This window comes from Labeo rohita, chromosome 15 (genome assembly GCF_022985175.1).
Source record: "Labeo rohita strain BAU-BD-2019 chromosome 15, IGBB_LRoh.1.0, whole genome shotgun sequence".
Classification (NCBI taxonomy): domain Eukaryota; kingdom Metazoa; phylum Chordata; class Actinopteri; order Cypriniformes; family Cyprinidae; genus Labeo; species Labeo rohita.
Genome location: NC_066883.1, coordinates 30,907,704 through 30,921,128, shown reverse-complemented (window position 1 = coordinate 30,921,128; position 13,425 = coordinate 30,907,704). Strand labels below are relative to the sequence as shown.

Here is a 13,425-nt window from a genome sequence, read left to right as displayed (position 1 = left end):
GTTTGCTGTTAAGTACTAAATTACCTTAGAGAGTTGTTGATTACCACAAGTGATGTCCAGTGACCAAGAAAGCAGGCAGTGGCAGTTGTAGTTAAGTCGATCCAATTTACTCTTTTATATCAATACAATATATTGAATTAAAGAGCTCTCTAATTGTAATTCTTACTAGAAACAATTGAAGAGTTCTCTAATTCAATTATTCTATGTGCCATACAGCTGGACCCCATGTTTTCACTTTGTCATTATTAACCTTGAGCCATTTTGCCACCGTTGCTCTCACACGATCTCTCATTGAACCACGTCTACTCAACTCAAATAAATGACAATCTGACATTTTTGTTTTTTTTGTTTTTTACACCCAGTAACTGGTGCTTTTCTATTTATATAGTTAAATACCATGTATTGGTAATTATTGATATTAATAAAAGCTGTGTTAATGTTCTTTTTTATTCCAAGTTCATCAGACCACATCAGACTCAGTGGAATCTTCTAGAGTATCGTCTTGTGATGATCACTCAATAGATCTTCCACTGCGCTTTAAAGAAATGCCTCCTCGTTCTCTCAGGTAAAAACTTTGACTAATTCATATAGTGACAATAATACATGTGTTTCTTCACATCCTCATCAATTTTTCAGATCTTTAATCTACTGACTTGACATTATTTTCAAGATTAATCCGGAGCATGACATCAGAATCTGAGTGCAGTGTGACTTTCATCAAGAGTGACTTGTCAGTGACACCTCAGCCAGAAGCCCATGATGTATCCACTTCGGAATTCAGGTTAAACCTTTATTCGGTTCATTCATCCAAGTAAAACTAGCTGTAAGTGTTCATCAGTGACTCATGCTGTGAATAATCATAATATTTGTGAATTGATTAAAATGAATCTAATATAGGTTTAAATGAATCTGAACCAATGAAGCCACTTGAATGAGCCATAAACACTGAAAGGCTTACAGCTAAATTCAGTGTCTCTTGTTTCTAACAGATATCATATAACCTTAATGACTTAAAACCTTCATAGACTCACAAAAAAGTATCATTTTTCAGGCAACACTGTGGAGAGATAAAAGCCTTTAAATCGAAACTTAAGACAAAATTTCAGTGTCTGCGTGAAGTATCAACACATGAACATCCAAAACCTCTTAATGAAATCTACACTGAGCTCTACATCATAGAAGGTGGAGAAGGAAAGATCAATGATGAGCATGAGGTCCGATGGATTGAAAAAGCCTTCAGGAAAGCTGCAACAGGTGATGCTCCAATCAACCTTAATGACATTTTCACACCGTTACCTGGACAAGACCAGCCCATCAGAACTGTGCTGACCAAAGGAGTAGCTGGCATTGGAAAAACAGTCTCTGTGCAGAAGTTCATCCTTGACTGGACTGAAGAAAAAGCAAATCAGGATGTCCACCTCATATTTCCACTTCCTTTCAGAGAGCTCAATTTGCTGAAGGACCAAATATTCAGTCTTCAAGGTCTTCTACAATTTTTCATGAGCACAAAACAACTTGAATTCTCTTTAAATGGAGGTAAAATCATTTTCATCTTCGATGGTTTGGACGAATGTCACCTGTCTCTGGATTTTCAAAACAACGTGAGCTTGTGTGATGTGAATGAATCAGCTTCAGTAAATGTGCTGCTGACAAACCTCATTGTTGGGAATCTGCTTCCCTCTGCTCTCATCTGGATCACCTCCAGACCAGCAGCAGCTGATCGCATCCCCTTTGAGCATGTCCATCGACTGACAGAGGTACGAGGCTTCAATGACCCTCAGAAGGAGGAATACTTCGAGAAGAGAATCAGAGATGAGATCCTGGCTGGGAGAATCATCTCACACCTGAAGTCATCAAGGAGCCTCTATATCATGTGTCACATCCCAGTGTTCTGCTGGATCTCAGCCACTGTTCTAGAGAAGATGTTGAGTCAAACAGAGAGTGAAGAAATTCCCAAGACTCTCACTCAAATGTACACACACTTCCTGATCCTTCAGACCACCATTAAACATGAGAAAGACTATAAAATGGAAGTGAATGACGAAGACATTATCTTGAAACTGGGTAAACTGGCTTTCCAGCAGCTCAAGGCAAGGAATCTGATTTTCTATGAAGAAGACCTGAGAGAGTGTGGCATTATTGTGACGGAAGCATCAGTGTATTCTGGAATGCTCACCCAGATTTTCAGAGAATTAGGAGTGGACCAAAGGAAGGTCTACTGCTTTGTTCATCAGAGCATTCAGGAATATCTTGCAGCTCTATATGTGCACATGTCCTTTATTATGAAAAACATTAATATGCTTTGCAGCACCACAGAATCTTTTTTAAGCTTATTTACCAAAAATACGTCAATGTTCAAAATGCATCTGTGTGGCGTGAAAAAAGCTCTGAAGAGTGAAAATGGACATTGGGACCTTTTCCTCCGTTTTCTCCTGGGTCTGTCTCTAGAGTCCAATCAGATATTATTGCAAAGCTTTCTGACTGACATAAGAATCAGCTCCTATGACAACAAGGAAATTGTTGCTTACATTAAAAATAAGATTGTGGAATATCCATCTCCAGAGAAATCCTTCAACTTGTTCCACTGCCTGAACGAACTGAATGACGATTCTCTGGTAGCGGAAATCCAGCAATATCTGAAATCAGAAACTATGAGAGGAAAAAGCCTTCAGCGGTCTCAGTGGTCTGCTCTGACTTTTTTGATCCTGATTTCTGAACAGAAGCTGGATGTGTTTGACTTAGGAAAATATGCTGAGGAGCGCAGAGTCACAGATGATATTCTGTTGAGGCTGCTGCCTGTGATTGAGGCATCCAGAGTGGCTGAGTAAGTAGTATTATTAATATTAATTGTTATCATGGGCATAATTCTAACATGACACCAATTTTAATAAAGGGAGAAATATACTTGTATGCTCTATGGGTATACCTGTAATTATCATAAGTTTCCTGGAGCTGGTTGCACTAGCTGTGTGTTAATTACAGCTTAGCCTGGTTTTGAGGTAAAGGGGCAGATACAACTTTTTCATTACTAAATATTTTTGTGTTGCACCATTAAACTTAGTTGAAATGTAATTCTATGTTAAAACTAAATATTTACAGAAGCCTCCAGCCTGGACTAACTGTTGGAATAAAATAGCAAACTGACTGACTTGCATCATCTTTGATCCTTTGTAGATGTGATCATGTTAATGTTTACATTTAACAAAGTAAACTGAAATTCATTGCAGTTTTTAAGACATGGCTTAATGAAAGGTCCGTTGTTAAAAAAAAATTATATGACAATATTATTATAAAATATCTTACGTAGAATATCTTATTTTAAAAATATCTTGTTTTTTTGGTCTCTTTTTCAGGCTTGATAGAAGTAAACTGACATACAAATGCTGTGGTGCCTTGGCTTCCACTCTCAGCTCCAAGTCTTCATGCCTGAGAGAACTGTACCTAGGGCAGAATAACCTGCAAGACGCTGGAGTTAAGATGTTGTGTGTTGGACTAAGGAGTGCTGACTGTAAACTTGAGACGCTTGGGTCAGATCATGTGTCCGATGGTAGCATGTGGAATCCAGTTTTTGTCTGGTCCACTCTCTCATACTTAATAACTTTTTTTGTAATATGGTTGAAACAGTAATGTTTTTATTATTATTATTATTTTTTTTTTACGTGTCATTCTTGTCTGTAGGCTTAATGACTGCAGGCTGACAGAGAAATGCTGTGAAGATCTATCTTCGATTTTTAGCACTGAATCTTCAAGTTTGAAAGTGCTGGATCTTAATGGAAACAACCTGCAGGATTCAGGTGTTAAACTACTTTCTTCTGGACTGGCGAGTCCTCATTGTAAAGTGGTGGACTTAAGGTAAGGGGATGTACTGGAAGTATTGATGGCAAATTGGATGTCAGTTAATTTGAATGTAAATGTATATTTGACTTTTTTAACCTACTATATCTCAGAAAACATGTCAGAAATTAATATTATTAAAAAAATAATTGAATAATATTATTACATAAAAATAATTTGCATTATTGTTTTATTTTTTTATTTTATGATTTCTTGTAATTAAACATTACAGCAAGATTTTAGAGGGCAGTGTTTGGACAAAACAAACATTGTAGGTTGTGAGCTTTTTTTCACAAGTTTTATCATAAATCTGTACAATACACAATGTTAAATCCAGAAGTCTATTTTATATATTTAAATCTATTATCTATTTAAATCTCAGTGAAATAAAATGCACCACATTTTGCCTTTATTGTCATACCAACTTAAATAATGATTTACCGAAAAAAAACAAAAAACAAAAAAAAAAAAGTATATATGAAGCTGACATTTACTTTATGCATTGTAAAAATGTATTCCAGCTTTATAAACACCAATGCATAGTAGGTAGTAAACTACTCCATTACTCCAATACCTTACTACTGCCACAAGCTACCTTGAAAAATCTGTCAGTCTTATTTTGTTTGCAGTTTGTGGAATTGTGGTTTTACAAATGAAGGTTGTGCAGCTCTGGCTTCAGCTCTGACAGCAAACCCCTCACACCTGATTGATCTGAGTCTGTCAGGAAATGAAATAGGAGACTCAGGTGCAAAGCTGCTTTCAAGAGTGCTGGAAAATCCTGCATGTAAACTGGAAAGCCTTTGGTAAGAATTTGTCTCGTAGGCATTTAGCCTGATCATTACCATATCTCTTTTGCAAGTAAAGTGCATGCTATGGTTCTTTATGCAGGCTGAAGATTTGTGGTATCACTTATGAAGGCTGTGCAGTTCTGGTTGAGGCTTTAAAATCAAACCCCTCACACCTGAAAGTGCTTTCTCTCTATGGGAATGAGATTGGGGCCTCAGGAAAGAAGCTGCTAACTGATGTAAAGGATGATGAGACATACAAACTGGATACCATAGAGTAAGTAACAGTTGTTTAGTGTATACAATATGTCTTCAAAAGAATATGTAGTCCACTTTTATGACACTGATCTTCTCAAAGAGCTCTTAAGTTAAGAGAAGAAAAATAACACCCACAGAATAGTATTCATGTTTTTCTTTCTTTCAGATATGGTTCAGTAATTGAGAAAACCTGAGGATCACCTAATGTGGCAATGCTACTATTGATTTGAGACAGTATACTGTACTGTAGAGTATATATACTGTACGACTGAATTTGGTCAATTTGGGCATGAAGAAACAAAATTTGTAAAAAAAAATAAAAAATAATATATATATATATATATATATATATATATATATATATATATATATATATATTTATATTATATATATATATATATATATATATATATATTTATATTATATATATATATATATATATATATATATATATATATATATATATATATATATATATCTTCTTCCTATATACTTTCAAGTTTACATTACTGATCTATATATAATGACTGGATCACTCATTGCGTTCTAAACTACCATTAGGCAGTGAAGCCACCAGAAGTGTTCGATCCGCCATCTTACTATTCCCTACCGACAGAGAGCACAATTGACTCACATGCAAATCAATGACCTAAAATCACCCGATTTTAAGCGTATCATTCACACAGGATTAGTTTTTAGGATACGTGTACGTAAACTATTTTTTTTTTATTTAAGAGGTTATCTGGAATGTTTATGGTCTTTTCAGGCAAGATAAGCGATATATCGAAATCGTTTAGGTGGGTGTGTCAGCTGCGCACTTGCAGACACAGGTAACTGATCCAACACAAAATATATTTCTTTATGTACTTAATTATGCAGGAAATAATAAAACATGACCATATATCTGGTATTAGTATCTGAAATCAATTCGAATACACAAATAATACAATACAAGCCTCTGTTACTATATTGCTCTTTTGAAATTCAAATCTTTGAAATAAAGCTTCACGTCTTTAACTTCATACTGTATGTAGCAAGCGTTATTTCTCATTAAAATCGTATAATTTCCTATTCATTCAATAGAATGTATGTGCATACTAGGGAATACTAATATGGTGGTGCGGTGGCTTCACTTTTATGACGTCATGAGCGTCATGATGTCAGTTCTCTATTATAGATCAGTGGTTTACATACATATTTATTTATTGATATTTAAATCTTATTTATTTGAAAATAAGGCATGCATTTATTGCTTGTCTGACATGCTTTGTGTTTTGATCTATCATCTTTAAACACTGGTGTATGTTTAATGCCTCTCTAAGGTGTCATCACTAATCCTGCTGTCTTATGGGCTATTTCAGAATAATTTGAGAATTGTTTTACTTGAACTGTTGAAACTGAACACTCGTGCACAATTTCCAGGGAAAAGTTACGGCTATTTTTGGTATAGCCGTACATATGTGTAACATACGTAACAGTGGCTGCCTATTACATTTACATAATTACAAACTGTAACTACAGGCTTTTCTATAACTTAGTTACAAGGTAAGTACATTTTGTTTCATGTAAGTACAATGGCTACTACTCAGTACTTAATTAGGTAATTACTCTGTATTATGACACCTTAAAATAAAGTGTTACCTTAACAAATCTGTCTACGCTTCGTCTATTATTCTAGGTTAATAAAGCTAGAGAGAATGGGCCTAGTGGTGTGTCCTTGAATGAATTATATGATTCTTTTATACAAAGTCTTTTTCTGCACTTTTACACAGTGCAGGTAAGATATTTAACACAGGTTTCGTGGAGACACACGAGGAATACTTAAAATAATCAAATAAAGGTCATATTTAAATTTTTGGATAATACATGACAAATAAAAACACTCCTGAACAAAATCTTAAGACCAGGGAAAACATTATAAGTATCTGAACTGCAGTGTTGTCCTGTTGAAAGACCCAGTCATTACCACACAGACGAGGCCCTCAGTCAAGAGGGACACCCACTGCAACATGTCCACCGTTTGACGCCTTTGCACAACCCGAAGCTCCATTTTCCCATTGAAGGAAAAAGCACCCCAGATCATGATGGAGCCGCCTCCACTGTGCAGCATAGAAAACATCTCCAGTGGGATCTCCATGTCATGCCAGTAACCTTGTAAGCCATCAGGACCTTGCATGCTTTGTTTGGGCTCGTCACCCAGGTGCTGTGTCTCCATTTCTGGGGACTGCCCCCTAAATGTATATAAACTACAATGTATCACTGCCTTAGTTAGACGACTTTTTGATGACTGCAGCGCTATGCAGAGAGTATCTGAATAAAGAGAAACTTCTGCTTCAAGATATCCAAAACGTCTCCTGGTCTCTAAGAAAAAAATTCACAACACACCTTTCAATGTCCCATGTTTGGTGCTCCCTTGAAAATTCCAAATGGGCAAGTTTGTGGCGTGGGAGGAGATGAGGCCTTTGAACGCCTTTTTGTTCTTAAAGCCCTTCTCTCGCAGATGCCATCTTATGGTTATTGGGACGCAGTCAGCATCAGTAAGGGCCTTAATTTGGGTCGAGGATCAGCCTGTGTCTACATGGACAGCCCGTAGGATCCTCCAGCTCAGCGCAGTGAATTTTTTTGGGTCTACCACTTGACTTTTTGTCCCATAACTCATAGGATCTTTTGAAAAATGTAAAATGGCTATCTTACTGCATCCAATCTCAGCACCAGTGGTGCACTGTGCAAGGCGTTGCGCGTGCAGCTCAACAATCCTGCCACGTTCAAAGACAGAAAGCCTTTTTGCCTGTGCCAACAGGAGTTCATGACAGTGTGACTGCCTGAAGGACAGTGACATGAAAGCCGTATTTTTGATTAGATTTTAACTTTTTAAGGCTACGGTCTTAAACTTTTGATCAGCTGATGAACAGCCTGTTTGAGTTTTCTTCAGTTTTCTATAAATTGCCAGGGAAAGTTAGAGTTTTCCCTAGCATTTTTGTCCTTGTTGCGACACACATTGTAATATGTAAATTGCATTTAGAGTTCAAGTCAAGCGTTTACATGCACCTTGCAATATGTTAATTATTTTACCAAAATAAGAGGGATCACACAAAATGCATGTGATTTTTTTTTATTTAGCACTGACCTGACATTAACATATAGCAAATAAGAGTTGAATTTATAAGAATGACCCTGTTCAAAAGTGTGTTGTTACCTGAATGATCCACAGGGTAGGGGTAAAACTTGTTCTTTTTAGTAAAAGTTGTTAATGAGTCCCTTGTTTGTCCTGAACTGTTTTTCAGAAAAAAGAAAGACCCACAATTTTTTTTTCTTCCTGATTTTTCAGGATCCCTGTTACTTCTTATGGACAACTTATTTCTCTTTAAGTAGAGGTTTAATTTAACTGATAACACAAAAACAGTATTATTGTGCAACATTATTTAAATTTATAATAGCCGTTTATGTGAAAGTATTTTTTAAAATAAAATTTATTCCTGTGATTCAAACCTGAATTTTCAGCATCATTACTCCAGTCTTCAGTGAAATCACTCTAATACACTGATTTGCTGCTCAAAAGACATTTGATTATCAATATAGAAAACATTTTTTTGTTTGGGTAACCATAGTATATTGCCATTTAAAACACAATTAAATTATTATTTTCATGAAAACTTTTATTCAACAAGGACAAATTAGATTAACAAATTGTGACAGTAACAGTCTTGAACTTTCTAAAAATATGAAGCAGAATAAAAAAAAAGTTCAGTTTTGATAACAATAAGAACCATTAAAAATATTTAAACACTAATAATAATGGGTCATTACAAAGAAACAAATCAGCATATTAGAATGATTTATGAAGTATCATGTGACACTGAAGACAGGAGTAATGATGCTGAAAATTCAGATTTGAATCACAGGAATAATAAAACAAAAATAGTAATATAAAGAAATTATATTTCAATTTAAAATAACTTACTGCAGCCTTGGTGAGCAGAAAAGACCTTTTTCAAAAACCTTTGACAGCGTGTGTGATATATGGGTTGTGTATGGCATTAAAAAAAAGCATTAAAATTAGATTTGATGATACCTGCAGAAACCCTCTTACAGTAATACTAAACACTGATTTCTGTCAGAATTTCAAAAGCCTTCTTCACTTGAATTAAGATTGTAATTTAATTTTAAAGCACAGCAACCACGAAATTAGACTTTAGCTCTAACAGTACATCTTAAAAAATAAAGCATATACATAAACCCAAATAGGAAACAAAGGAATTATTTAAATTAAACTGAAATTAACTTTTGTTGCTTGCTGTTTCTTGGTAAATTCTTTACTAGCAATAAGGGAAAATTGTTTCAAATGAACTCTACCCTTCAAACGTTTAAGTAATTTTTATACATTAAACTTATCAAAAGTTAAGTTAAAAATTAAGAAGTTTTATTTTTTATTAAAAAAAAATAAATAAAAAAAATCCAGAAAAAAAAGTTTATCAAGGTTTTTTTTTTTTTTTTTCCAATCAAATCAGCATATTAGAATGATTTCTGAAGGATCATATGACACTGATAACTGCAGTAATGATGCTGAAAATTCATCTTTGCATCACAGGAATAAATTACATTTTAAAATATATTCAAATAAAAAACTTCTAGAAAAATTATACTTTTAAATAAACATATACATATCTCTATATGTGTGTATGTATGTGTATATATAATAATATATATATCCAAGAAAATACATTGACAAATTTTAAACTACATATTTAATCTACAGTTATATTTAGCCTAAATGTAGGGTACTGTAAGACTGGAAATGTATGTTTATGCCTCAGAAATACACTTTGAAATATATTTTGCTATATGAAAGATGCAACTAAATATATTTTCAATTTGAGAAATACATGCCGCATTGTTTATAACATATTTAGAAAATATTTAAATTATATTTTGGCCAGGAAAAAAGCTGATTCGGTCTAATTCAGCCTTATTAAGTGCTATTATGACCTGCATATATTTCACATAATTATATTCAGATGTCTAGAGTTGGACATTGTTAAATAAACTACTGAGAGTGAGAAGTGTGCTTTGAGAAAGTTTATTTTCTAACGGTTCAATGTAAAACATTTTTGCATAATACCATTTCTTTTTATTTGAAAATTGTCAAATGTACTCATTTATTTATCTTTTACATTAATGTTTTTTTTTTTTTTTGTTATTTTGTACAAATTTTCTTGAGTTTCTTCTTCTATCATCTTCTGTACCCTGACTGGTAGTCATCGCATCTCTTAGTTGCTCATTTACAAATACATTCTTAATATTTTTGTAGTCAACAATCTCACGAGAAGCTGTCTTTGACACCATCCGTCACCCACCGAGCGATGCCTCACTATTGATCTGTCACTGTCAGTGCGAGAATATAAAGCAGCGTCTCGCTATAGTAAGAGTGCTTCAGGTGAGCGATGGGCGAGTGAGAGCGTCACACCACCTGACGCCGTGGGTCATTCCCATAGATATGGTGTGATGATCCACCGCCATCCAAGACAGCAGTCCTGTGAGAAGTTCACTACAGAGGCCAATCCAACACCCAGTGAGGAGCTTCATCAAGTTCTGTGACAAGACAAGCTGCGATACTAGCATTTATTTTTATTGTTTTTTTGTTGTTTTTTAAGTTTACTTGTTATACTCACTTACATTCTATTGTTATTTTTTTATTTTGTGTTAATTTGTATTGTATTTATTGTATATTATCTTTGTAGTTATTTTCATGTTATTATTATATATTCTACTGCTATTATTACTATTATTAGCTACTCTACTTTACATTATTGGTATTATCTTACGGATCATCTTAACTAATTTTTTTTAATATATTTAATATTAAATAATTGTATTATTGATATTATTTTAAATTCATACCTTAATTGTTTTTCTATTTTATTATTGTTGCTGTGTTATTTTAAATGTATTTTTATTATAAATATTCTATTTTTAGTATTAGCTACTCTATCCACCAGTTTCACAGACAAGGCATAAAACAAAAATGCATGTCTAGGCTGTTTTATCTGAAAGAACCTTGTCATTGCCATTGTTTTATATCAAGGTGCCAACCAGTAATTTGTGTAGTCAACAATCTCACAAGAAGCTGTCTTTGACACCATCCGTTACCCACCGAACGATGCCTCATTATTGATCTGTCACTGTCAGTGCGAGAATATAAAGCAGCGTCTCGCTATGGTAAGAGTGCCTCAGGTGAGCGATGGGCGAGTGAGAGCATCACACCACCTGACGCCGTGGGTCATTCCCATAGATATGGTGTGATGGGACAGCACTCACCACCCAACGCTATCCACCGCCATCCAAGACAGCAGTCCCATGAGAAGTTGATTACAGAGGCCAATTCATCCCCCACTGAGATGTTTCATCAAGTTTTGTGAAAAGAGAATCTGTGATGCGGAAACTACCAAGTCTCTGAGTTGTTGGGCAGCAGGCAGTTTATTATTTGTTATTACTAGCATTTATTTTTATTGACATTATTTACTATACTCACACATATTCTATTGTGGTTATTTTATTTTTTAATTATTATTTTGTGTTAATTTATATTGTATTTATTGTATAATGTTATAATTATAGCTACTTTCATGTTATTATTATATACTGTATTATTATTAGTTATTTTATATTACATAATTGGTATTACTTAACAGATCATCTTTATTTTGTGTATTTGTTATATTACTATGCATTGAATATAAATAAATTGCATTATTTATTTAATTTGAAATTAATATCTTAATTATTTTTCAGTTTATTATTGTTGCTGTGTTATTTTAAAATTAATTTTTGTCATAAATATTCTATTATTATTTGCTACTCTACACCCTGCATTCACAGACAAAGCATAAAAAAATGCTTGTCTAGGCTGTTTTAACTGAAAGAAACTTGCACTAGCATATCTTAAAATATGTCAGGGACATTGTTTTGTATCAAGATACCGACCAGATTTTTTAAAATAAAAAATATGTTTATAAAAATACTTAAATGTCCTAACTGAGGTATGACCTAATCCTAGCTTAATTTTAAGTCCTAAATTGCTGCTACCACCGCTACTGCTGTTGTTGTTTGCAGTTTCTCACTCACCACACGACAAGAGCGGTCGGCCTTCTTCCATTATTGCGCGAATCCGAATCCGTGAGTTGCTGGGCTCTACTCATGGTAGCAGTCGCATCGCTTAATCACTCGTTTGCAGCGTTTTCAATCTGGCGTCTTTCTTCAATTCTTCATAATCATCGTGTAGTGTGCAATGCAAAGGAGATTTTCCCAGTGGGTCACATTTTTCGTTCCACAACTTTCATTCCGAAAAGCAGCGAGCACATGCGAAAAGTTTGGCGTTTTTGCTTAGCTCCAAGTTTAAGGTCGATGAACCCTCACCTGCTAATTCGCATCACGTGAAACCGTGTGACCAACTGCAGTTCGATACGTGATACGTCACAGCGTGACCTCATAGCTGAATTAAGAATTAATAAATTTAAAACTGCAGCGAAACTGCAGGAAATTGTACGTTTTGACATTTTTTATTTATTGTTTGTTACGTGTTTACTTTAAGCATTTTAAAAAAGACTCTGCATAGCGACAGGCGCACATAAGGTAATATTTGTCACACTGTACAACAATAATATTATTTTTGTATTATAGTAAGGGCTAGATTTAGGGTAGGTGTAGACGTTAATAAAACACAATCTAACAGGTAAAAAAAAAATAATTTCATTGTTAGTTTCCAGTCGGAGTTGTATGCATCCCTTCCAGCCACAACCGTGCTGTGGGTAGTGATGGGGGAAACGAACCTTTTCGAAGCTTCGAATCAATTGAACCAAATGATTCATCATTGTTTCGAAGCGCTCGAAACAACGCCAAAGACGCGTGCTGGTCAAAAGTTTGTAAATGCAACAAAAACTCAGGTTAAAACATGCATAAAACAGCTTTTAAAAAACCCGTTGCAAATGTTGTATTGAAAGGATAATACATTAAGTGCAATAAAAATAATAAAATACCGTTAAATATGAAGTATCTGTATAATGTGTGGTTTTTAAAATATTTTATATTAATTTGCAGGGCTTGTTTTGAGAGGTTGTATATAGAGGCAAGTAAGAGACTATATTAGGATCATCCTTTTAATTACACAAATGTTGACAAATTCAATCACAAGTTTACACAGCTCGTTTTGCAACAGTTATGACGTAGTGAACTGAAATCACGTGACTTTGGCAGTTTGATTCACAAAAGTTTCACTACTAGTGGCTGAATTAAAAGAACATGCATTAAAATTGCAGCGAAACAGCAGAAAAGATATATTGTATGTTTTGATATTTTAGATTTATTATTTGTGACGTGTTTAATTTGAGCCTTTTTAAAAGACGCTGCAGAGCATGACCTATAAAACCCGCAGAGTGACTGTTCTTCTTGCGTGGAACCCCTCGCAAAATTATTATAAAACCATTTAACAAAAATAATTTTAAACACCAAGCTAATAGCATTATTTATACTGTTGCAATTTTGCAATGCTTTC

General features: G+C 34.3%; 1 protein-coding gene across 1 annotated transcript in view; it reads left to right on the top strand.

Moving 5' to 3' along the window:
* Nucleotides 1–13,425, top strand: part of LOC127176939 (uncharacterized) — a 32,915-nt gene that overhangs the window by 3,413 nt on the left and 16,077 nt on the right. The window contains exons 4-12 of the mRNA XM_051128787.1: nucleotides 457–565; nucleotides 671–781; nucleotides 1,052–2,824; nucleotides 3,354–3,527; nucleotides 3,679–3,852; nucleotides 4,464–4,637; nucleotides 4,723–4,896; nucleotides 6,831–7,023; nucleotides 10,186–10,374. Coding sequence (XP_050984744.1) covers nucleotides 457–565; nucleotides 671–781; nucleotides 1,052–2,824; nucleotides 3,354–3,527; nucleotides 3,679–3,852; nucleotides 4,464–4,637; nucleotides 4,723–4,896; nucleotides 6,831–7,023; nucleotides 10,186–10,374 — 3,071 coding nt within the window. The remainder of the gene's footprint in view (nucleotides 1–456; nucleotides 566–670; nucleotides 782–1,051; nucleotides 2,825–3,353; nucleotides 3,528–3,678; nucleotides 3,853–4,463; nucleotides 4,638–4,722; nucleotides 4,897–6,830; nucleotides 7,024–10,185; nucleotides 10,375–13,425) is intronic.